We start from the raw sequence: 12,396 nt of genomic DNA, 5'->3' as shown, positions 1-12,396 counted from the left end.
GTAACTGTCAGTATACAAATGGATTTACAAGTTCTAAACTCATTTGTTTTCATAAGTTCCCAGTGATGAAATTTGGTGTTTATCAAAGATGATAAACTGTCCAAGGTTTTCTATTTGAAAAAGGATCTCAATGGACACTTCCCACAATTCAAACTCCTATGATCCTGAAATCCCAGCTCTATCTCCATATTACTAATGCAAATCAATCATGCCTATACAGGGGCCATAGTAAGGAAGCTTCTAATTTACTGAAGCTTGTGAAACATTTTTCCTGATATCTCGCCAATACCATTCTACACATAGTTTAAACCAGTGGTCCTGAACCCCGCACTGGGCTGAGGCTCCCTCTCCCCACCCCCGCAGCAAGAAGCTTGCCATGCTGCGAGCAAATCAGCCGCCGAGGCGGCCAATTAGCTTGCGGCCTGGCAAGCTTCTTGCTTCGGGAGGGGGGGAGAGGGAGCCGCGGCCGCGAGCATGCCGGCGGCGCAAACGCGCATGCATGGACTTGCCACGCATGCGCGTTTGCGTCTGGCGGGGGCGCAAACATGCACACGCGGCAGTTCTGTGTATGCGTGCATGCGCAGCCCCACGGCATGCGCGCATTTGCACCCCCACAGGGCGCAAACGTGCATGCGTGGCAAGTCCATGCATGCGCGGTTGCGCCATGACTGCCGCGCGTGCACGGGGGCCCAGGTTGCCCTCTCCCCCCACCCCATGGCAGTGGTCTGCAGCCACAGGAAATTTGAGGACCGCTGGTTTAAACCCTTTACGGCAGGTCCTATGCTACCAACAGGAACTATTCCCTATCCTCCTCCAAGTGACAACCTTTAAGCTGGGGAGGGGGGAATTATTTCTCCTTTTCTCTTTCACTCTCTGCAGAAAAAGAAGTGGCTTCCTTTTTGTGAACTGGGCATTTGCCAAAAGCACCAGCAGTCCTAGCAGTTGCTGCAGCCTCACTCAAAAACCAAATAGAAGGGGGAGAAAATACTATCGATGAGGAACTTGGGAGATGAAAGAAAGTTCTAGTGTCTCCCTAGAATCATAGAGTTGGAAGGTGCCATCTAATCCAACCCCCTGCTCAATGCAGGATCAGCCTAAAGCATCCAGAATAAGTATCTGTCCAGCCACTGCTTGAAGACTGTCAGTGAGGGAGAGCTCACCACCTTGGTCCATTATGCAGGGCCTCCGAAACTGCGATTTTGGGTCACATGGAAAACGCGGAGGGGGAAGACGCAAAGCACACCGGTTCTGCACGGGATGGGATGCAACGGCGGCAAAACCCAGAGTAACCGATTATTCACGCGGCGATTCTGGTGCCGCTTCTGGTTGCACCCCGGTCACCCGGAAGCTGCGCTTTCTTCCGCGTTTCGCTAACGCGGCTTTTTCGGCGGCATGCACCGAAGCTGCGGCCGGTTGCAGCCAGCTCCGTGCGTTATCGGTGATTTTAGTCGCTGCCATTCCACCCCGAATGTGCGTTATTCCCTCCGTGCATAATGGGTCAATCTTAGGCAGTTGTTTTCACTGCTGAACTACCCTGACTGTGAAAAAAACCTTGATATCTAATCAACACCATTCTGCACATGGTTAAAAACCATTACTGCAGGTCCTATCCTATGCTGCAAACAGGAACTGTTCCCTGCCGTCATCTAAATCAGGGGCAGTCAACGTGTGGTCCTCCAGATGTTCATGGACTACAATTCCCATGAGCCCCTGTCAGCAAACCCTGGCAGGGCCTCATGGGAATTATTGTCCATGGACATCTGGAGGACCACAGGTTGACTACCCCTGATCTAAATGACAAACTTTCAAATAATTAAAGGCAGCAATCATGTCCCCTCTCAACCTCTTCTTCTCCAGGCTGAACATTCACAAGTCCCTCAGCCTTTCCTCATAGGGCTTGGTCCCCAGGCGCTGGATCATTCTTGTTGCTCTCCTCTGAATTCTGAATTTTGTCCACGTCCTTTTCGAAGTGATGCCTCCAGAACTGCACACAGTACTCCAGGTAAGGTCTGACTTATGAGGTATACAGTGAGACTATGACTTCTTGTGATTTTGATGTGATATCTCTGTTGATACAGCACAAGACTATTGCCTTTACTGCTGCATCACACTGTCTGCTCAACTTTAGCAGTACCCAAGATCACTCAAGTACCCCAAGATCACATTCACACACAGTGCTACCCCATCCAGTACCCTGTTTGGTGGAAGACAAAAATCACAGGAGCAATAATGATTTCAGTCATCATAAAGGGGTGTAGTTTCTCTCTACTTTCTGTTTAGGGGCAAGATGAGTGAGGGCTGTTTCCATCTTCTACAAAATCTTCTTCTATAAAAGCCCAGCAAATGAGAAACACTTTTCTGTTCCCTGTAGTCTCTGGCAAATACAGAGGGCCAGGCTAGCCAGACAAACCCAAATTTGTAGACCACTGGTTAAGAACTTCACTCATTGTTTATGAAGAGTCATCTTTAGAACGACAAAAGCGTCAGCAAATACTTCAGCCTTAACAACAAAAATAATAAAGTAGATTACTTTAGTACTTCAATCCACCATGAGTATATGCACAAAAGCAATACATTTTGTGCTTGTTTCTTCAGGTCAATATGGTCTTAATTCAAGACTTAAAATATATTCTCCACTCATCTTTTTATTAGGAAGAAGGTATACCTCATCCCTTTCTGGCAGGCTAAAATACTGCCAAACAGCTATCAAATTCCACCTATGAATCCAGCAGAGTCTTCATCAGAGTACTTCAGTTCAGACATTCCCAACCAGGGTTACTCCAGAGCCCCTGAGGAGTTACTCCAGTTGGGGGAAATATATATATTAATTAGCAGGATGGTTTTCTCCTTATTTGGGCAGGTCAACTTTCCCCCTTCCGAAGTAGCAAATGATGGATGGGGATATTTGGAGATTCCTGTAACAGCCTTGCTGAATTTACATACAATGGAAAAGGAATGGGAGGGAAGAGCTGAATCTGTTGGCACTCCCCCCATTGACTCCTCCCATTTCCCCCTCCTCAGGATTTCTTCTCAGAACCCCACTGCAAGCAAAGAGATTCAGATATTCAAGCAGGAGTGGACTGTGTCCAATGTCACGGAGTCTACCCTCCAAAGCAGGCATTTTCTCAAGGGAAACTGATCTCTGTAATCTGGAGGACTATTTATGCACTGGAGGTTCCATGCCGGGCTGCAGGCTGGTTAGTCATGGCAGGTTGCCCCACCTCTTCCTGCACCCACACAAGGGAGCATTTGGCCCAGTGTGCCTCATCTGCCTCTGATTTGTGCTCCTGCACGGGAGCTGGGGCCGTAAAGTTCCCAGTGTGTAAACGGTCGAGATGAGCATCTCTAGCCAAGATCCAATGCAACAAATGGGCATAAGGATTCCTTTCTTTCCAGGTTTCCCCTGGAAACCATTTCCAATTCAAAGAAAATATATTCTCAGGTCTTGCTATGACTGCCAACCTCCTGGTAGGGCCTGGATAACTCCCAAAGAAACAGGAGGTCTGTAAATCACATCTGTCATTTCCCTTGAGGATAACTGCTACTTTGGACTTTATGAAAACTTGAACACTGCTTTGTTTGGTGTAGTGGTTAGGCGTGCAGACTTCTAATCTGGCATGCTGGTTCAAATCTGCACTCCCTCACATGCTTTCAGCTGGGTGATCTTGGGCTCGCCACAGCACTGATAAAACTGTTCTGACCGAGCAGAAATAACAGGGTTCTCTCAGCCTCACCTACCTCACAGGGTGTCTGTTGTGGGGAGAGGAAAGGGAAGGCGACTGTAAGCTGCTTTGAGCCTCCTTCAGGTAGAGAAAAGCAGCATATAAGAACCAACTCTTCTTCTTCTTTTTCTTCTTCTTCTCCTTCAATTGATTGTGAATGGAAGTGGGGCCATATTAGGATATGGATTAGGGACAAGCATGAACTGGGGCAAGAACCAACTTTCCCGCTGACAGTGGCTTGGTCATGGCTGAACAGAGGCTTGAGAGAGGCACCACTACTGAACATTTTACAAACCTTTGTCTGGTTTGGCTGTTCCAATAGAAAAACAAGGAACCTATCCAAGGCAATCTAATGGTTCTAACAAAATATATTCAATTTTAATACAATTTTATATACATTTTATATACATAAAGAATCAACCATAAAGGTTTCTAGATAATTTCCATTTTCAATATCTCTTCTTCAGTGGTTCAGTCCTCCAATATAAGATTGTTGTAACAATAATGAAAAATAGTCAGTGTGGAAAAATCCTGCAGATGTGTCTTTGATTAACATTCCCCAATACCCTTGAGCCGATGGCCTATTGATATTATTAAAACACTAATATAAGGAAATACTGTAGGATTTATAAGATATGTTTTCCTGGAATTAGCTGATCTCAAAACAATCTTCTTGTTGAAAGCTAAACAGTATCTTTAAATTTGATAACAATGGAATGTGTACATAACTAAGCTTCTACAAACCTATGTGTCCACTGATGTATATTGTGAAGTCTGCTCTCCTTAGCTGAAAAACAAATAAAAGCTAGCATGCTTGAGAGGGCTACCAAGCTCCAGAGCGACCTAGCACAGAGAGAAGCAAATCTCATGTCTGTCGTTACTTCAGCCAGCTTGATCGGTAGAGCCGGTAACAATTTTTGAGATCCCTAGTGTTGCCATGATGGACACGAGATCTGGGCCCAATCCCAAGAAAGGCTCATCTGCATGGATGCGGAAATTACCCAAGATGATAAGTCTTGGGTTTTGCAACACCAAAGTGACAGCTGCCTCAAGCAGGCCCAATAGGCCAGGTGTAGTGTGTTGGGCAGACAATACACTAGCCAGATGGCCAACTCTCAGGTCTATTGCAACCTAGGCCCACTTGCTCAATGACTGGGATCTCTTTGACAGGGAGGGCCTTAAAGGAGAAAGGGTCCTGGATGTGTATGGCCACTCCTCTTCCCTGCTCCGTGATCCATGACTGATGGAGGACCAAGAACCCTGGAGGGGTTATTTCTTTTATATTGACTATTTCCATTTCTCTTGTTCAAGATTAAAACCAAGAAGAAAAGACCTATCCTTATGGCATTAAACACTAATAAAGAATGTTTTTAAACAATGTCCTTTCTTGAGTTTACATTTAGTTTATTTCATTCCAAGGATGTCAGCCAGAACAATTTTCCAGATAAACTCTGTTTTCTATTATCTTTTTCTCAGTAGCAAGTCCTCTCTTCTTTTAAGTGTAATACATCTAAGTAGTGTTTCTTCCACTACCTCAATACAAGTACTAATATAAATGGGCTGATGGCTCAAAATACTATGGAGATCCTGGTCCAAAAAGACAAAATTTGGCTGAATTTGATGGGGGGGGTGTTTTCAGTTGGTTTATGGTGCTTTGAGTGGGAACAGTCAGGTTGTTAGACTATTCCAGCCGCAATATCGGATGACAACTTTTAGAAGTTCCCTTGAAGTCTCTAATTATCAGAATTTCATACAGTAGTGGATTTCAAAATAAAGAAAAAATGTAAAATTCTAATTAAAATATGAAATAATTTAGTGCAGTAGCAGGTTTCAATATAAAGAAATAAAAATGTTGATTAAAATAAAAATGCATAGGAGCAAATAAAACTAAAGAAAAAATTTAACTGAAAAATTGTGATATATATGGTTATAATATTGTCTAACAAAAATTCTGTTATCTTTAACCGCTCCTGCGGAGGGGATAAAATAAAAGAGTAAGGACCCTGAGGGAGGGCCCTGTCTGGGATGAGGAAGGGTGCCCATTGGCCCCTTCCCCTGGAAAGACAAAGTGGAGGGCCCAATCGGGAGGCCGTCAGTCCATCCCCAAAGCACTAATCAGCAGCCGCGCGCAGTGTGACTGCTGATTGGCTCTTTGGCCCGGCATGTGGGGAAAATGTGGGGGAAAGGCATTACATTACATTTTAAGTTAAATTTTTAAAGAAAACTTTAATAAAATATATGCGTTGCTTTGCCAGGCTGCACACTGGGTACCAATTAATTATACCCTCAGCCAGGAAGCCAAGACCAAATAGTTAAGCAAGCTCAGCGTCCAAAGTCCAGTCCAAAGGAACAAAATCAAAGAAGTCAGTTACAAAGGGGGATGGGCAGGGGTGTGGAATTGAGAGTTATACTGAGGTCAATACTGAAGGGATTTCCAAAGCCGTACCTGTTCATGAAGCCCGGGAGCAGAATCAAAAGCTGAACTGACTGGGTGGAGTAAATTCTAAAAAGCCCCAAAGCACTAAAGATCAATTATCCTTAACACTATTTTGCTTCCTTATATTTGGGAAACAGACTCCTGGGAAGAGTCTGTCCAGGACCCTGTCCATCCAGGTCCACCCTGATTGGCCCTCCCCCTCCAGCTCCCACCCGCCCTCCTTGCCTGCTAGAAGCTTTGTAATTGCAGCCTCCATTGTCGCCCATGAGGAGAGAGGCAGCGACATGGCTTTGCGGCCCGTGGAAGGGAGCTGGGGGGGGGGGATTTTGGAGCCAACCTGCGAGCTGCAAAGACCTGTAGCCACTGGGGGGGGGGAGTTTCCCACTCCCTTAAGCCCGGGAAGTGCTCTCGCTGCAGCAAGACTACTTGCCAGGCCAAAGGAGCCTCCCACGGCAGGGGGGGAGCTTTCCTCTCCATTTAGCCTACTTTTCAGGCCAAAGGGAGCCGCAGTCACCCTCTCATGCCCTCCTGCCTGCCACCTTTCAAAGCCCATTTTTAAAATAAGGCCATTTTTAAAATGGGCTTTGATACTAGTTGATTGATAAATGGTATTACAAAATTGTAAAAGGTGAAAAATCAACCTGAATATAATTTGGGTTGATTACAAGACAATATATGATTCACTCCTTTAAATGGATACAGAAAACACTAGAAATGATAAGCATTAGTAAAACTATAATAATATTTCTCTAAATTATATGACTAATGTCATACCAAGTTGATACTGAATGGAAAAGAAATTGGAACCGTTAATATCAAAAGAAGAATTTTCAAAGAGACTCACTATCACCTCCTATTTTTGCCATTGCTCTGATACCACTCACAATCATTTTCAACAGCACAGGCCTAGATACCAGCTTCCAAAGACAGTCCCAAAGATTTCACACTTAATGTATATTGATGACTTGAAAATGTATGGAAAGCCATCATCAGAGATTGAGTCTATATTAATACAGTTTGAATAATCAGCAGAGATACGGCAATGGAATTTGGCCTTGCAAGTATATGGCATTAACGATCAAAGGAAAGATCACTGATCAAGAAGAAATTAAGATGCTTAACAACAACATTGAAATGCTGGGCTTTGAAGAAAACTACAAATATCTTGGTATTTTGGGAGAATCAAGCATATCCTTCTTAAGAAAAGTACAACTAAGGAGTACTACCAAACAGTTAAAAATATACTGCAAACAAAATTAAATGGAGGCAACATGGTATAGGCATGGTAACACATGTGCAATCCCAGATCTAAGATCCACAGTGAGCATTATCAATTGGAAACAAACAGAATTAGAATTAATAGAACACAAAACTTGATAATGGCATTGCATCACTCACTACACTTTGGAAGTGATGTTAATCATCTTCACTGACCAAGAAAATTAGGTGGAAGAAGTCTCATGAAAGTAAAGCAAGCAACTGAAGAAGAAAAACAAGCACTTAATGACTAAGTGCTGCAGAGGAGAGGACACGCAGTAATGGGTTTAAACTGCAAGTACAACGATATAGGCTAGATATCAGGGAAAAAAATTTCACAGTCAGAGTAGTTCAGCAGTGGAATAGGCTGCCTAAGGAGGTGGTGAGCTCCCCCTCACTGGCAGTTTTCAAGCAAAGGTTGGATACACACTTTTCTTGGATGCTTTAGGATGGTTAGGGCTGATCCTGTGTTGAGCAGGGGGTTGGACTAGATGGCCTGCATGGCCCCTTCCAACTCTATGGTTCTATGATTCTATGATTCTACTACCAAGAAAAGCAAGGGAAAGTACCATGTTTTGGAGTAAAACAGGCCACAACTTTATTGATTACAACTGATGAAGCACTGGCACAGCATAGGGTTCAAACACATCAGGCAACCCACCTGTTGGCCAATGGATGCCATCTCCACCCTGCGTGCTGGGGAAAACAGGATTAGCAAGCAGTGGTCCAACAAAGGCACAAATTTCTGTGTGAAACCTTGCTACCTGGGTGTACAGCCAGGCAACTGCCCCGGAGATGTACATGCCATTATAAGGCTTGACCTCTAAAGAGGGTCTCCTTCACAGGAGGTGGGCACATGCGTACAGACTCCCCCCAAAATGGATCTTGCCCAGTGGCTGGAACTGTCATAATGTTGTGACAAGAACAAAATAAGCAAGACACAAAACCATAAACTAAAGGGAAGGAGGGAGGGATGGCCAAATAGAACAAGAGCAAGAGTGCTGGCCACTGCTGATGGCATAAGAGCTAAGAGGGAAGCAGCAGGTGATACCACAAAGGAAAACAAAAAGAGCCCGCTGTGAACGGCACTAAATTTAAACACAGTACAGCAATTATAATAAACTCATAAACTTTATCTTTTTAAAACAACTTATAACAATTATCCAAACATAACATTCAGTATTTATAAAAAGTAAGGTTCTGTTTCTTATTAGAAACCTAAGTCCAAGATAATTCTTCTGAACACAACACCACATTTATTCCCAACATTTTGCCTTCCATTGATGATAGCCTGCCCGCTCCAAAACTGCTGGAGCTGCTACAGTAAGATCCATTCACCTAGTAGCAGGATTCGTTCCACCTGGCGTCCGCAGCTCAGCAGCCTCAAAGCAACCTCCAGTAAGCTGGTGACTGCAGATTCTAACTGAACAAGAGCAGGCACTCAAAACAAAAAGTATATAAGTCAAGAGTCAGAATACCAATTATGACAGCAAATGTTGACTTTGCAAGACAAAGGATGAAACAGTGAACCACAGGGTCAGTGCCTGTAGTAAAACTGTTCAAACTGACTATAAAGAATCTAATGATACGACTTGCAACTATGTTGTACTGAAATCTTGGCAAGAAGTATGCCTTACCATCAGCCAGAAATTCAAGGGAGTACCAACCAGATAAGATCATGGAAAATTATGAAACAAGGATACTTTGGGACTTCCAATTGCACACAGGTAAAAACCTAGAACATAACATCCCTGCTAAAACAATAGTAGAATAATGAGAAAGACAGTGCAATCCTAGGGGACGGCTGAATAGAAAAGAAAGAACAGGAGAAGATCACAAATCAACTATGAAGAGAGTTATAGCACCTCTGGGAGAAGATTATCATCATGCCAGTTGATTAACTGACTGATTGATTGTTCCATTTATAGCCTGCCACTCCCATACAGTTGCTCATCATAGGTAACAATAATAGCCCACAATAAAACAATAAAACCAAATAAAACCCATCCTTGGAGGTGATAAATAAAACCCTCCCCCAACTCTACAAGCTTCCTTGCAGTGTCTCAGGGGGCATATCAGTAGGGGTAGCCGGATGACCTGGTTGGTTCAGTGCTCTTAACTGCACTGGCCACAACCAAAGACCTGGCGGAAGAGCTTCTTGTAGCGCTGCCTAGAAATCGCAAGAAACACCTGGACATTCTGGGCATTAAGAAAGTAATACCAGTTCAATTCCAGAAGACTATTGCTTGGAGTCGCAAAAATCCTGTAAATATGCATCTGCAATTCCCAGTGGCTAGATCTCAACTTGGCTAGATCTTGAATTGCAGAACACCATCTACCAGCCAAATACCTCACTATGACTATTCTTAATCATCATAATCAAAAACAAAGAAAAACTGGTGGAAAGGACATTGTAATAACGTAGTTAACATGGAACTGAAGTAGTGATGCACTAGTGTTCCAGTGAGCTCTTTGGAAAGGAGCTAACTTTGGTGGAATAGTAGCAGAAAACCACATCTCAGTACATTTCTTTCTATGTGCTAAATTTTCAGTGTGAAAAATGATGTGGAAAATCAATTCCTCTTCATAGTATCAAAAGACGTGAGCATTATGAAAGCTCATAATGGAATAAAATTTGTTAGTCTTCAAGGTGTTTCTGGACTTCTGATTATTTGGCAACAACATGTGAAATAATTTGCAGTGACTTCAGTTCTTTTAAAACAATGAATGTAAAGGAAGTACATACTATATATTTTTAAAATGTTTAAAGTATTATTTCAATAAAAAATAATGTCTACATTTTGCCTTGGATCTTGACTAGGATTTATGCAATTTGAAGAGAACTCAGAGTATGCCTAGGATTTTCATCTGCAGAGTATGACTTCACTGTTGCCCTCTCTCATTGCAGCCCAAAACATCCCCCCCCCCAAATGCTTCTACTGGGGAAAGTAGAGTTTAGAAAGATTTGGGATGGAAAAAAGATCCAACTCAAGATCCAACTCAAACTCTAATTTTTTTTTAATATAATGTTTAAACCACCAACTATTAGGGACTTTTTTCCTAAGCATATGTCAAAGTTCATGTATTTGTTTCTATCAGGACAAAAAATCAACATACTGCACTTAAACATTATTGTTTATTAAGTATATCAAAATAAGCATGATCAATCACTTCAAGCTCTATTTGGTCTATTGGTTGATTTGGGGGGGGGATTACATTCAGTTTTTTACAGAAAAGCCCATCAATGGTGTCCCAAGCTTCTCTTTAAGCTCCCCTGAATAGGAATATTAATAAAATATATAAGTAAATAGTACACAATAGGTACTCTGTTAATCTGCCTGTAGCAGCAGAAAAAAGAAAGTCCAGTAATGCTTTAAAGACAAACAAAATTTGTGTCTGGGAATAAGCTTTCATAAGTCACTGCTCAATTCTTCAGAAGTAAATAGTAGTAATGGTTCAGGAGTTTAGCATCAGAACTTTTTAAAGGCTATATGTGACTGATATGCACATGAACTTTCCCCTCTAATTTCTATTTTAAAACATTCTGGCATCAAACCGTTTTAGAATCACAAATGAATTTAAAGAGCAATCTTTTAGTTTTGCAAGATTAGTTTCCAAAGAGCAAATTAGAGCATGCATATGAAATGTACACGTAAAATCTCTCTGGACCTCAGTGAACACTTTTATTTGATCCATACTCATGCCAAGAGCACTGCTCCAGAAGGAACACAGAGCCCATTCCCCCTCAGAAAAAGGGACACAGGAAATTTGTAAGAACTTAACCTGAAGGCACATGAAGAGAATATAAAAACTGAAGAACTTGAGTCTACTGTTAGCAATACTGCATGGTATTTTATTGGGTTTCCTGAAAACCCAGAACAAAGCTGACATTAGAGGGACTGAAGTCTTCTTCCAATAGCAAATCACACACCTTGTTGAAGACCCATATTTCTCCATTCACTGTTGGCCTGGGGACACCATGTCCATTGTAGTGAAAAAGAACTCTTTCTTCCTTGGCATTTCGACGCAATGAGGTACACAGTTTCTTAACTTCATCTACTGTAGGATCGAGGCTCTGCTTGTACCGGGCCTGGTTGATTAAACAACAACAAAAAAGGTACTTGGATTTTTGTATAAGCATTAATATTAACAATAGTTCAAAGCACGAGAAACAGGCATCTATTGATTTCCTAATATATACAAATCAATAACACTTTTAACCTATACATTTTTATATTATTAGACATTTCAATAATCCCAAGAAGGTAATTTATAAATGTTCACAGGATGTAAAAGTACTTCTCTCTTTAAAATGTATAATCCATATACTAGTGTCCGAGGAGCTATAGTCCTGAAATGTTTGCAGAATAACATCTTGGAACAATTTAGACTCAGACAATAGGTCATTAAACATTAATTGAGGGCAGAGGAGTCCAGTATAACAGCTTCTGCAAATGATAATTTACTGCAGCTTAAGCACCTAATTTATTTTAAATTCTCTAGCAGTCGATGATGATGATTTATTTGATTTACAGACTGCTCTTTCCAGTCATGCTCAGGGTGGTGAATGGGATACACAGAGCTACACAGATGGCTTATGTTAGTCCAGTCACTTGTTGACTTTTATGACATTTTTTTTGTAGGACAGGAGGGTGAACCATCTTTTCAGGGGTATAATTCTCTTGACAATCCACAATAAGGAGAAAAATTTTAACCCAAACAAAAGTCCAGAAACAGAAAATGAAATGTCTGTAGGCCTAATCAGGGTGCACCATAAAATATCTAAATTACTTTACTTATTTATTTATTTATTCATTCATTCATTCATTCATTCATTCATTCATTCATTCATTCATTCATTCATTCATTCATTCAATTTGTATCCCGCCACTCCCCAATGGGCTCGTGGTGGGTAACATGGTCTTAAAACCCCATTAAAACACTCCCATTAAAAACCTATAACATGATGGATGATCTCCC

The 12,396-nt window shown here is 42.0% G+C and overlaps 1 protein-coding gene across 5 annotated transcripts in view; it reads right to left on the bottom strand.

Annotated features, from left to right (window-relative positions):
• Positions 1 to 12,396, bottom strand: part of RPTOR (regulatory associated protein of MTOR complex 1) — a 520,373-nt gene that overhangs the window by 354,730 nt on the left and 153,247 nt on the right. For 4 of the 5 annotated variants that reach the window (XM_077328217.1, XM_077328219.1, XM_077328218.1 and 1 more), the window contains exon 4: positions 11,348 to 11,506. The exons of the other annotated variant lie outside the window; for it this stretch is intronic. In XM_077328217.1, coding sequence (XP_077184332.1) covers positions 11,348 to 11,506 — 159 coding nt within the window. The remainder of the gene's footprint in view (positions 1 to 11,347; positions 11,507 to 12,396) is intronic. 5 annotated transcript variants of the gene reach the window in all.

The sequence above is a fragment of the Paroedura picta genome, chromosome 3 (assembly GCF_049243985.1).
Source record: "Paroedura picta isolate Pp20150507F chromosome 3, Ppicta_v3.0, whole genome shotgun sequence".
Taxonomy (NCBI): Eukaryota; Metazoa; Chordata; class Lepidosauria; order Squamata; family Gekkonidae; genus Paroedura; species Paroedura picta.
The sequence above is the reverse complement of the archived record's forward strand: the minus strand, read 5'-3'. Positions and strand labels throughout refer to the sequence as shown.